This window comes from Cebus imitator, unplaced genomic scaffold (assembly GCF_001604975.1).
Source record: "Cebus imitator isolate Cc_AM_T3 unplaced genomic scaffold, Cebus_imitator-1.0 Scaffold231, whole genome shotgun sequence".
In the NCBI taxonomy this organism is placed as follows: Eukaryota; Metazoa; Chordata; class Mammalia; order Primates; family Cebidae; genus Cebus; species Cebus imitator.
In genome coordinates this window covers 1,681,463-1,695,064 of record NW_016107546.1, presented here as the reverse complement: position 1 = coordinate 1,695,064, position 13,602 = coordinate 1,681,463, and the positions used below count along the sequence as shown (strand labels likewise).

General features: G+C 44.9%; 1 protein-coding gene and 1 long non-coding RNA gene across 7 annotated transcripts in view; one reads left to right on the top strand and one right to left on the bottom strand.

The window, feature by feature from the left end:
- The window catches only part of DDO (D-aspartate oxidase), a 30,860-nt gene that overhangs the window by 14,729 nt on the left and 2,529 nt on the right, over positions 1-13,602 (top strand). For 4 of the 6 annotated variants that reach the window (XM_037727444.1, XM_017497433.2, XM_037727445.1 and 1 more), the window contains one exon: positions 9,890-11,433. In XM_037727444.1, the coding sequence (XP_037583372.1) occupies positions 9,890-10,457 (568 nt within the window). In that variant the 3' untranslated portion in view covers positions 10,458-11,433. Of the gene's footprint in view, positions 1-9,889; positions 11,434-13,602 lie in introns of those variants that run through there. The other 2 variants (XM_037727447.1, XM_037727446.1) reach the window with 1 other exon arrangement.
- The window catches only part of LOC119466808, a 5,173-nt gene continuing 1,852 nt past the window's right edge, over positions 10,282-13,602 (bottom strand). The window contains exon 3 of the long non-coding RNA XR_005195295.1: positions 10,282-10,451. This is a non-coding gene — a long non-coding RNA (uncharacterized LOC119466808). The remainder of the gene's footprint in view (positions 10,452-13,602) is intronic.

Genomic DNA, 13,602 nt, shown 5'->3' with positions numbered 1-13,602 from the left:
TTATTACCCCCAAGTCCATTGTGTGGCTTTCTCATCTTGAATTTTTGTCTTAATTATCAGGAAGGTCTCTAGAAAACTTGGCTGGAGCCCTGTGGTCTCTGGCAAATCAGGAAGATGCAGATCAGTGAGAACCTGAGAGTGTTGTTCTCCCTCAGTGACACAGTGAAGGGCTGATCAAGGGCATGGGGACCGCCAGGGGTGTGTGTCAGGGATGGTAATGGGCACAGAGCTACGGGAGGTAGAGAAACTCTGACTCTTAATCCAGATTCCTAACATTTTGCTTCACTATTTTCTCCTTCTTTTTATTCCTTATATGTATTTTCCTCCAGAACCATTTGAAAGTAAGTTGTAGATACGATGCCCCATTATTCCTAATTAATTCTATGTTTGTTAGTTAGTACATTTATTTATTTATGTTTATTTATTTATTTATTTATTTAGAGATGGAGTTTTGCTCTTGTCACCCAGGCTGGAGTGTAATGGCGTGATCTTAGCTCACTGCAACCTCCGCCTCCCGGGTTCAAGCAATTCTCCTGTCTCAGCCTCCCAAGTAGCTGGAATTACAGGTGCATACCACCATGCCCAGCTAATTTTTGTATTTTTAGTAGAGACAGGGTTTCACCACATTGGCCAGTCTGGTCTCAAACTCCTGACTTCAGGGGATCCAACGATCTCAGCCTCCCAATGTGCGGGGATTATAGGCGTGAGGCACTGTGCCCGGCCCCATGTTTAAATACTTAAATACTTGTTCTCAGAACAAGGGTATTCTCTTACAACACAGTACTATAATAAAATCAATATCATTATATTGATACAACACTATAATCTGTGGACCTTATTCATATTCTGCCAATTGTCCAAATAATGTCCACATATAAATATAAATACACACAACACATGATTTTTTCCAGTCCATGATCCAATCCACAATCACACATTGCCTTCAGTTGTCATGTCTCTTGAGTCTTTAGTCTGTCTTTGTCTTTTATTACATTTACAACTTTGAGTAGTAAAGACCAGTTGTTTTATATAATAGAATGTCCCTCAATTGGGGTTTGTGTGAAGTATCCTCGGGATCAGATTGAGGGCCTGCGTGTTGGCATGAGAATGCACAGAAGTAACGTTGAATCCTTACTGCCTCATAGCAGGAGGCCAATGATATCCGTTTATCCCCTTATTGAGGCTGTTAACTTTCGTTGCCCGGAATGCCAGGTATCTCTACTGTGAGGTTACTACTTTTTCTCTTTGTAATTACTAAATATTTTGTTGTGATATACCTGAGAGTATGTAAATATCTTATTCCCATGAAATGAGTTTCTTTGAAAGTAGTACTTTCATCTATGAGTTTTAGCATCCATTGATGATTTTTGCCTGAATTATTTATTACTGTGATGTTTGCCAAGTGATCATCTCATAACTCTATCTACATAGTTTGTTTTCTACCGCGAAGAAGTTTTCCTTTTCCTATATTTATTTATATCAGCATGAACCTATGGATACCTATTTTATTAAATGAATTATAATCTACCCCCTCTTATTATTTTGATGTTCAAATTGTCCAAGATTAGCTGTGTAGGAGCCCCTTCAAACTGCTCCTGTGTCTTTTTGATATGTTCACTTGATTTGCTTTTTTTTTTTAAGCTTTTTGTAGCTTTTTTAATCCTTTTATATTTATTTTTTTTTTTTTTATCTCACTTTTTTTTTTTTTTTTTACTTTGGGGCACAATAAAATCCCACACACACCCAGCTGCGAGAAGAAAAACATTTTCTTTTCATGAATATTTTCCACCATCTTTCCCTTAACACAAATCTGAGGCAATGCCACAATTTAAATTTATGAATTCAGTGCAAGAAGAAATTGTCTTTACTCTTTTTCCATTCTTTTTTCCTCTGTCCCCTGAAATTTTCTGTCTGTTGCAATGTAAATCCTGATTTGAGGTGTAGCTAAAGAACACACCCAGTATCAGACCAACCTCTACCACAACCGGCAGGAAGGCCAAGTTGGCATTTAGAATTTACAGATTCCTGAGAGTGTTGCATCTTCACATGGCAGCAAGGAGGCCCAGGGTCATGGCAGGAAGCACCTGCGCTCCATCCATATCTTCCCTGAAGACAGTTGTCCTTGGCCACTCCTTGGGCTCTGGGGTGCACACAGTGGCACGGTCTGCCCCTGGGAGGAAGACAATGCAGGACCTGGAAGAGGACAGGGAATATGGGGATCCTGGGTCCCCAGAAGACGGGCTGGAAGTGAAGGGAGAGGGTTCTAGGTTGGCACATGCAGGAACCCCAAATACTTCCTTAAGAAGAAGGGCATGGCTGGAGTAGGGCCAGAGCCGGGTCCTCTGAGTGCCCAGCTGAAAGAAGGTGTGGAGATGAGCCAGTGTAAGTTTTGAGTCCTAGTGATAGCCTTGAGCTTATGGGTAATCAGGGAAGGGAGTGTGAAGCATTTCTTCACGAACTTTCTTCTGCCCAAACTTTCATTAAAGCATTGTCTCTAAAGCCTAGAAGTGCAATGCAAATGCGCAAATCCTCCTGGAAGAGGGTGCTCAGTTGCTTTCATTTTGCTTTAACGGCACATTGTTGATAAGGCCCTGGGTAGATGAGGAGAGTTCTGATGGGGCAGGGACGAGGCATGAAGGCCCAGGGCACCTGAAGGGGTGTCACTGTGGGAGGGGGCAGAGGCAGGGACACGCCAGCCTTTCCCCCCAGCGCACAGCCGCTTTCTCTGAGGAATCCTCATAAGTCTCCCAGCTGGCCTGGTGCTGCCCTGCCTCACAGGCAGCGACCTCCTCTGCGGGGGCTGGGAGTCCCCCATATGGGACTGAGTGGGCGCCAGCCCTTGCCCCGGCCCGCTCCTGTGCACCCTGCCGGCTCCCACTCCTCCGAGAGTGAGTGTTTTCGCTCCAGGCAGCCCCCGATCATTTCCACACCGAACCAGATATTATTTGAACGATGTCTTCTTCCTGCTTCCAAAGCACCGCCTTCTAGAAAACAGGCCTGGTAGTTCATCATCGCCGTGTTTTCAGGCCTGACCCCTGGCTGCGGCAGGAAGGCCTGGGAACAACCCCGCCACCCAGTCCTGAGCTGTGGGCCCGCAGTCAGTGTTTCCCGCCACTGAAAGTGACCCCCGCCTGGGGGGTTGGGGCTTGGCGGGGACGCAACGCCATCGGCCTGACCCCGGCAGAGGCGGCGCTACCTGGGAATACGCCACCTCCCGGCTGTGGGTAGGTTATGGATAGCGGGGGCGAGAGGACCGAGGGCTGCCCTTGTCCCCCAGAGTCCTGGGGAGACCTTCGGTCCGTTTGATGCGCGTGTCCTCCAGGAAGGCGGGTGAGAATTGAGTGCCTCGGACAGAAGGCACAGGGTCTGCCGCGGGAGAAGACTTCAGCACCGCTGCCCCTTACCCCCTGCGCCCCTGAGACCTGGCTCCCTCCTGCCCCCGGTGTGGGCCTCCACAGACAGCGCCCGGTGGCCCCTCGCCACGCCGATTGGCTCCCTGCAGCCCGCAGACTGGGTCCGACCAGGCGGTGGAGAAACAGGGACACGTGTCCCTTTTCCTCCCACGGAGGCTTTGCAGCCCAAGACGGGCCTTTCAGGGTGAGCCTTTCAGGCGGGGTGGGCCCCGGTGAGAGTGAGGCGGGGGACACCTGGGGCTCACTCTGGGCTGCCACCCACTGGCCTCCCGCCAGGTGTCGCAGATGGGACGCCACACAATCCCTGCTCCGTCCTCACACTCGGGGTTGCCACCTACGCCTCTTCCACACAGTGTGAATGTTCAGCCTTCAGTGTTCGCACTCAAAAATAAGCATTGGCTCAGCAAGCCACACAGCAATGGCTTCAGCCTAAGCACCATTCTTCTGAAATAATACAAACTTCTACACAAAAAAATTTTTATACTGCAAATTAGATCTGCATTATTTTTCAAAAAATAGAAGAGATCATCTCCTTCTCAAAAAATAAGACAATAATGCCCAATACTATACAGAACAAAAACAAAAACCCCACAGAGTTTGAATGACCCATGCAGGTCACATTTTATATCATATTCTGCCAGTGGAGTTCAATTCTGCTGCTTTTTTACTGGTGCCTTCCAGGAAATGAATCAGGAAGGCAGTAAGTCTTCCTCCAGGCAGCCTACCGAAACCCATCCTCCCGGAGGGACCAGGATTGTCTTGCCTCTGATGACATTCAGAAGACTGGGTGGCCCATTTCTGTGCTGGGCCCTGTAACATGGACACGTGGATCTGTTTTCAAGAGGCCAGAGCTTATCCTGTGTCCTCTAGGAGGCCCCCATGCTGACCACAGCTCTGGTCACACTGAGCTCCTTGCCGGGCACTTCCCTTGCCCCTTGTCTGATTAGGTCTCTCTGTGACTTTCTCTGGGAGACTCCTCTGGCGCCCATCTTTTTCTTCTGTATCTTGTGTTCTACTGCTCCGCCTGACTCACAGCAATGCCCACGAAAGAAACTGACTTCCTCGGCAGCATCATTAACCCCTTAGCCAGCCATGTGTCTTTCCCCATCCCTGCTGCCGGCCATGGGGTCTCCAGGTCACAGCCCCCACCTCCCTGTTTAGTGCTACCCAAGATTCCTTTCTCACCATGGCTTCAGCTTCAGTGGGGCATGGGAATTGTCTCTGATTCCAAGAGCCAGAGGGGAGGAGGGGACTCTTTGCTGCTGGGAGGCTAAGTGTGTGTGTGAGTGTGTGTGTGTGTGTGTGTGTGTGTGCACATTCAAGATTTGCTTAGTGGACCCTTGTTTTTCTCAGGGGCACAGTCAACTCAATTTGGGCATTAACTCCTTGCTGAAACTCCCAGTGAGGTGAAGGAAGGGCGCTGAGGACGACCATCCTCCATGTTCATGGGTCAGGCTGAAGCGTTCCAGCAGGGAGCTAACTTAAGCTTGGGGAAATGAACACTCTTATGTTTTAGGGTGAGGACCAGAGGATGTTGGGCTTGGGCTATTTCATGAGCCCTGCTTCTTGAGTGACCCCCAACCCCATTTCCTCATGGGAGGTTGGGACAAGAGTATACACTCTCTCCAGGGTGAGGCCTTGCTCAGTTGCAAGAAGCCCCAAGAGGAAAGTCACCATGCTTCTTGTACCGCTAACCATGTGACCCCAAACTCCCAGATAACTACCTCATATGGTCATAAAAGCAGCCTGGTAGGAACTTGGTCACTTAACATCTGACTTCTGGGTACAGTTCCCTCCTATGAACTGGTAAAATCTGATGCATTGCCCATGGGATATATAATAATGACTGGGCATCACTATGTGGTTGCATTGCAACAGTATAAAGGTGACCAGTCTCCAGACACGTTTAGTAAGTATCCCTCTGGGATCCAAGGCCTGGGAGCAATTCAGCACAGCAAGCCTGACAAGGCCCAGCCACTAGGATAGCTTAGGAAGTCTGCAGGCACAGGTTGGACTTTTATTAGTAGCTTGACCAGCAGGGAACCCTTGAAATGAAAAAGAAAGACATTCACACTTATTGAATTCTTGCATAATCATCATAAAAACTCTGTAAGCTAGGCACTCTTATCCCTAGGAAACAATTTCAGTGAGTTTTAGAAATTTGCTGAAATCCCAAGGCTGGCAGATTCTCTTATTCCCCTGAATTAGGAAAATAATTCTGAGTTTTAATTAGGATATCTGCAGCACAGAACATAATGTTCAAATATTAACACATGGAATCTACAATTAAGAATAAAAACAAACCCCACAAAATCAAAATAATGTTCAAATAATGATCAGTTAAAACTTTCCAAAACTGAAATATCATCCTTAATGAAACGTAAGTGATATACAGGTATGGAGGGTAGGAATACTTATAGATGATGCACTGGGTCTTGTATTTTATAGTAGCATGAAAAAAACCCTAAGCACTTTTTTTTTTAATAAAAAGTCTTTATTGAGCAGCTGCAGTGTGTTCTGCACAGTGTTATGCTTTTTTCAGACATTGTCTCGTTTCATTTTCACGAGCCTAGGGAAATCAGTATTATTACCCCCAAATTATGGCTATGTGATTAAAGCTTAGAGAAGGGGAATAACTTGACCAGGGTCATATGAATGGTAAAGGGTAGCGCCCTCCTAAGCCATTTTTAAAGGTCTTTTCTTCGTGTTCACTTTTTAGAAGATTCTAAAAACACTGAAATCTGTTGCTCAGTATTACTACAAAACTCCAATTTACTCTTCTTTCTATGCCAATGTTATGGGAAAAAAACCTTTACAGAGTTATTTTAGCTTTAAAAATATTTATCTATTATATGTTTAACAATATAATTTAAGCTTCTAAATTGGTTATTCTTACTGAGAGAGCCAAAAAAAACCTATCCCCATAAAATTGGCTGCATTAAATACTTTTTATCTATGAGTAGTTTTATTTACAAAACAAACAAACAAAACAGTCGCTCCAGCTTCATTCTCTCTCTTTTAACTACTTTTAGTTATACCAAAAAGTAATCCATTGGCCTTATCGGTTCTCTGTGGCCCCAAAGTGTAGATGCTTGCCAGATTCTTTTCTTTGGTTTCCTCATCTCAGGTTAACAACCACTGCCTTCCTTGGATTTTTAGAATAAAAAGCAACAGCATTTATGTTCTGTTGTTTGAAGCATTGATGCTGGCAATGCAGCTTGTATTTAACAGGAAGTGTGCTGCAGGTTCATGTGATCTCAGAGCAAGCGTAGCCTCTGAGTTCCTGCCTCCCAAGGGTGCTGGGAACAGTACAGGCTCTCAAAAAATATTTGTTGAATAATCAGTGAATCTAATCCAGAGGTTTCAAACTGTTCTTGAAACTGCTCAGTGGAGATACTTTAGAGGTCTCTGCAGAGGGACGGAGTGTGGAGAGACTGAGCAGATGGAGCTCTACCCAGCAGCTTGGCCTTCAGTCAGATGCGGAGAAGCTGCAAAGATGCTGAGACAGCCTGAGGCTGGTACTTGATGGGATAGGAAGCTGAGCTATTGGGGTTAGGGTCTAAGATGCTGTGAGCAGCAATGTTGGTCTCTTCCATTCTCACTCATCAATGTGAAGCTCGCTCTTTTTCTTTTATTTCTTTTCCTTCCTTCCTTCCTTCCTTCCTTCCTTCCTTCCTTCCTTCCTTCCTTCCTTCCTTCCTTCCTTCCTTTCCTCTCTCTCTCTTTCTTTTTCCTTCTTTCTTTCCCTCCCTCCCTCCCTTCTTTCTTCCTTCCTTCCTTCCAATGGTGCCTTGCTCTGTATCTCAGGCTTGAGGACAGTGGTGCAATCTCAGCCTGAACCTCCACCTCCTGGGTTCAAGCAATCCTCCCACCTCAGCCTCCTGAGTAGCTGGAATTACAGGCGTGCACTACCACAAACGTGAGGCATTTTCTAGAAATGCAACCCAGCATCAGAAGGCCAGTTTTCTGCTGATCTTAATACAAGTTTCAATTAAACTTTCCAACCAGGAAGTGGGGTGGAAAGTTAGAATCACTTCAAAGAGTCCCTCCTTGCTAAGTTCAAATTAGTTGTCAAACCCATGCTGTTCATTGACCATCATTGACCACCTCAGCCACTGCAGAAGTTTCTGTATTTTCTTATTATTTTCCTTCACATTAAACCTGTTTATCTGGCCTTAAAAGTAGATGGTGCTCAGAACTGCCATGAGGATCACTTCTGCTCTCTTAGAGGCAGGCAGGATACAAGCACTCTGCCTCCATTTTCAAGGTCGACCCTTCCCAGTTTCTCCCTGAAACGGCTTGGATTGCAGCAGTCAGAGAGAAGATGCCAAAGTTATGCCACCCTGTATTTCTCTCCAGATAAAAAGAACTAATAGTATGTGTAAGATCAGCAGGGTGAGTTGGCAGGCAAGCAGGAGACCCAGGGGAGCTAATGAAAGGCCAGCAGGCTTGAGACCCAGCAAAAGCCAATGTTTTTGTTCCACTCCAAAAGGAGGAAAAGGCCAAAGACCCAGGCAGAATGCAGTCCAGCAGAAGGAATTCTTTCTTCCTTGGGGAAGAGTCAACTTTTTTGTTTTACTCAGTCTTTCAACTGATAGGTTGAGGCCGACCCACGTTAAAGAAAGCAATCAGCTTTACTCCACCACCAATTTAAATGTTCTCATCCAAAAACACTTTCCGCAGAAATATAGAGCATGTTTGACCAAATATCTGAGCACCCCATAGCCCAATCAAGTTGACACATAAATTAACCATCACAGGTCCCAACCAGGAAATCATATTGTCTTTAGTATTGGCTAACACTCACTTCCAGTCTACTAGGTACAGGTCACTTAGCTGGGTCACAGGGACGGTAAGAAGCATAAGATACAATCTCTTCCCCTGAGGAGTTTGTGATTAATTGATATCAGTCCTCTAAAATTTATTGTGATTGATGACTTTTCAAAGAAGTAGCCATTATTTCATTGGAACCTCACAAGCATCCTGTGAGACAGGCAAGGGAGGTATCCTCCCCATGACGCAGATGAGGAAACAGATTTGGAGAAGTGAGGTGAGTTGGCCAAGAGCTCACAGCTAATGTGAGGCAGAGCTGGGACATAAAGTCAGGCCTTCTGATTCCACATCACTTCTTCTTTAGAACTTAGCCCATTCTGCCAAGCATTAACACTTCTGTCTGCCAATTCCTCGGTCAGCCCTTGAGGAAGGGCACTGTCACTCACAGCCTTCTGGTCCATCTTAGCAGTGCCTTGCATCCAGGCATTCGGCCTGCGTCTGTTGAACAGAGCTGCTGAGAGTCCCTTTTCATATTAAATCTCCTATATTCTACAAGTGACCTATGGACAAGATTATAGGTCCTGAGGGTTATTGCTTAATGGGTACAGACTTTCTATTTTGCAAGATTAAAAAAGTTCTGGAGGCCAGGCTTGGTGGCTCATGGCTGTAATCCCAGCACTTTGGGAGGCCGAGGCAGGTGGATTGAGTGAGCTTGTGAGTTGCAGACCAGCCTGGACAACAAGGTGAAACACTGTCTCTATCAAAAATACAAAAAATTAGCCGGGCATGGTGGCACACACCTGTGGTCTCATCTACTCAGGAGGCTGAGGTGGGAGGATCACTTGAGCCCAGGAATTCAAGGCTACAGTGAGCCAAGATCACACCACTGCACTCCAAACCTGGGTGACAGAGTGAGACTCCCAACTCAAAAAAAGTCAAAATGTTCTGGAGATGGATAGTGGATGTGGATGATAATGACGGTTGCACAACAAGGTGAATGTGCTGAATACTACTGAACTTTACACTTAAAAATGGTCAAAATGGTAAATTTTATATTATGTGTATTTTACCTCAATTTAAAAGAAGACTACAGGTACAGAATAAGCCATTTATTTTCATTATTGATATACTTCATCCAGAAAATACAATAATTACCAACCACAGCTGCCATTTTGCTCATCAGCTGCAAATATTTTGTGTTCTTCTCATGCTAACATACTTGTAGACATACAGCAGGTGGGGATATGACCCCTGTACCTTTTAGTTAGGGAGACCAGGCTAATACAAAGGAGCATGCAAAAGCTAACAATATGAGACAAAATGTTTAAGGTGTAAATTTAAGTGCTAAATAAGTGGTATAAATCAGAAATGCTTGGACACTTAAAATACCAGATCAATTTTGCATTTATTCAGCATCTAGTATAATATAGGAACTCTACAAAACTTAAAAAGGTCAAAGCATATAATCTCCCTTGTTTTGAATTTTCAAAAGTGGTTTCCATTTAGATTCCACTTGAGAAATCCCTAGTGAATGTGAAGCAGTTGATGGCTAGAATTTGGCCTGATTGGGCCCTGGAAGCTCTTGAGGTGTCTGTTCATCAGACCATCATCTAATTTTTGTTCCCAGGTTCCTTTTCTTTACTTGCTGGAAGTAGTTGATCAGGATGCTAACAAAGGATCACCTCATGGTCTGTCTTCCATAGGATAAAAGGAAGTGGAGGCTGGATACTCACTCGGCGAATAGAAGACCTGTGGGAGCTTCATCCGTCCTTTGATGTCGTGGTCAACTGTTCAGGCCTTGGAAGCAGAGAGCTTGCAGGAGACTCAAAGATTTTCCCTGTAAGGGGCCAAGTGCTCCAAGTTCAGGCTCCCTGGGTGGAGCATTTTATCCGGGATGGCAGTGGGCTGACGTATATTTACCCTGGTACATCCCATGTAACCCTGGGTGGAACTAGGCAAAAAGGAGACTGGAATCTGTCCCCAGATGCAGAAAATAGCAGAGAGATTCTTTCTCGATGCTGTGCTCTTGAGCCCTCCCTCCACAGAGCCTGCAACATCAGGGAGAAGGTGGGCTTGAGGCCCTATAGGCCAGGCTTGCGGCTGCAGACAGAGCTCCTTGCCCGAGATGGCCAGAGGCTACCTGTGGTCCACCACTATGGCCATGGGAGCGGGGGCATCTCAGTGCACTGGGGCACTGCTCTGGAGGCTGCCAGGCTGGTCAGCGAGTGTGTCCATGCCCTCAGGACCCCCGCTCCCAAATCAAAGCTGTAGATGACATAAAATGACAGCAAATAGACAGAGACTGTTGATCAAAGCACAGAACAGATTCAAATAACTTTTCCACTGCATGGAGGTTTAATTAGACATTTCTTTGTTTTCAGCATTAGAAGTGGTACAGCATGTAAGCTGATCACAGTGGCATGCCTAGAGTCCCAGCTACTTGAGAGGCTGAGGCAGGAGGATCACTTGAGCCCAGGAGTTTGAGTCCAATCTGGGTAACATAGCCAGACCCCACCTCTAAAAAACCCAACAACAACAAAAAATGGTGCAACATGTAGACTTATTTAGGAAGTCTAGTATTAAAGACATAGGGCATAAAACTCTATTTTTTCTTAAAAATACTTCTTACAGAGTAAAATTTCTTTAGATCTGATGTCCAAGGACCTATGCAGATTTATATGAATATTGGAAGCTATACAGATTTTGATATGATTTGGCTCATAAATTCACAGGAGGAGATAATGTGTGGAAAACATTTAAATCACTGTCAATTGCAGAGCTGCCCATGATCTTCTTAGGTTATAGCCAAGTCATCAATATCATTCCTCTAAATAAAATTACACGGTGGTCACACAATGCAGAATTATCATGTTTAATTGAAGACAAAGCATGCTTGCTGTAGTACTAGCGGCAACCTTTTCCTCCCCTCAGCTGGTAATGATGGTAGGAGACAGAGATGAAGTCGCCTATGGATGTCATATCTATTCAATAGCTGCTTGGAGTCAAACACCTAAGGGTTGTGTGTTCCATTACTGTAAGTGATTGAGAGCTGGCTTGCGATATGATTGGCTTTGCCTAAGCATTTTTGAAGATGAACAGCATGTGCAGCCAAAGAACTAATTTGCTAATTAAGGTGGAACAATCATTCTGAATGATATATAATCATAGTATTCTGTGGTTTGTTAAGAAATATCGGGAGGAGCGGAATGTGTCTCACAATAAAATGAGTTGGAATTGTTGAGTTAAATGAATTTAACCTGATTTTTGACTCAGACCTACTCAGAGCCTTTAATGTGTACATGTGTATTATGAATCCTCTAGAAGGTTTGGGTGGATGGAAAAGGACGTGCTGTATTGAGGTAAAGAGGCTTGAGGAGGCTGGGTGCGAGGGCTCATGCCTGCAATCCCAGTACTTTGGGAGGCTGAGGTGGGTGGATCACCTGTGGTCAGGAGTTCAAGACCAGCCTGGCCAAAATGGTGAAACCCCATCTCTACAAAAATACAAAAATTAACCGGGCATGATGGTGGGTGCCTGTAATCCCAACTACTCAGGAGGCTGAGGTGGGAGAATAGCTTGAACCCGGGAGGCAGAGGTTTCAGTGAGCTGAGATCACACCACTGCACTCAAGCCCGGGCCACAGAGCAAGACTCCATCTCAAAAACAAACAAACAAAAAAACAAAACAAAGAGTCTTGAGAAAGGGATTTAATTTTAATTTTGGGGGAAGACGACTTCTGTTACATGATACAATAAGATACATTTTGGACATCCAGAGTGAGATATAGGGCTGCCAGTGCAAGTGTGGGGAAGAGAAAGCTCTCAGCACAATTACAGCACTACTGCTGTGTTCATCCAGAATTTGCACATGATTTTGTTTGCAGAGAACATTCTGCTGCTAGACAGTGAGAGAAGCCCACCAGTGTTTTATGTGATCATAATCATTCCCTGCAGTATTAATATTCTCAAGTAAAATCAAGTGTGGGATCTTTTCTATGGATTTCCACCAGGGGGTGGTGTTGTATCAGATTCAGATACATTGGTACATTCAAAAATTTAGAAATGACTAGAAATAAAAGATGGATACCAGGTGTATAGAGTGTGTGTGTGCTTCTTTTGAGGTTTTGGAGTTTATATATCCCAAGTGAAACTCTTCCGAATTCTGTTTTAAGCATTTGAGAAATGTATAAGTTTAGACAGACTAAAAACACATGCATCCTACATAATCTGTGAAAAATAAAATGGCATTTTTAAAAGAATGAAATCGTTTTTTAATAGTTAAAATTGCAGGATACTATTCAGAACAGGTAGAATTTCAGTCATTTCGAAGCAGCTTTAAGTATACTCCTTTGTTCTTTATGCCTGTGGTTTAGATCCTGTGGCATTTTTATTGTGTGTAGTGGGCTCACACTCTATGACCTTTGTCTATTTGCTACTCTAGTTCAGCTTCACTCTGCATTTTATATTTATTTTTATTTTATTTTTATTATTATTTTTTTTTTGAGATGGCGTTTCACTCTTGTTACCCAGGCTGGAGTGCAATGGCGCGATCTCGGCTCACCGCAACCTCCACCTCCTAGGTTCAGGCAATTCTCCTGCCTCAGGCTCCTGAGTAGCTGGGATTACAGGCACGCACCAGCATGCCCAGGTAATTTTTGTATTTTTAGCAGAGACGAGGTTTCACCATGTTGACCAGGATAGTCTTGATCTCTTGACCTTGTGATCCACCCGCCTCGGCCTCCCAAAGTGCTGGGATTACAGGCGTGAGCCACCGTGCCCGGCCCTATTTTTATTTTTTGAAACGGAGTTTCACTCTTGTTGCCCAGGCTGCACTGCAGTGGCGCTATCTCAGCTCACTGCAACCTCCACCTCCCAGGTTCAAGTGATTCTCCTGCTTCAGCCTCCCAAGTAGCTAGGATTACAGGCATTTGCCACCACGCCAGGCTAATTTATATTTTTAGTAGAAATGGGGTTACTCCATGTTGGTCAGGTTACTCAGGCTGGTCTTGAACTCCCGACCTCAGGCGATCTGCCCGCCTCGGCCTCCCAAAGTGCTGGGATTATGGGTGTGAGCCACCATGCCCAGCCTGCATTTTATATTTCAAAAGCGCAAAGCTACAAGAATGCAAGGTTGGAGGCTTCTTGAGAAAGTCGCCATGGCTGCATGTCCTGATTTCATTTTCACTAATTGCTAAATATTTGTTCCCATTGTCTCTGAAATATTATTCATTTTGGCCAGCAGCTGCCAACCCGGGCTGTACCTTAGAATTACCTGGGAAGTTTTTTTTTGTTTGTCTTGTTTTTTCTTTGAGACAGAGTTTCACTCTTTTTACCCAGGCTGGAGTGCAATGGCACGATCTTGGCTCACCGCAGCCTCCGCCTCCTGGGTTCAGGCAATTCTCCTGCCTCAGCCTCCTGA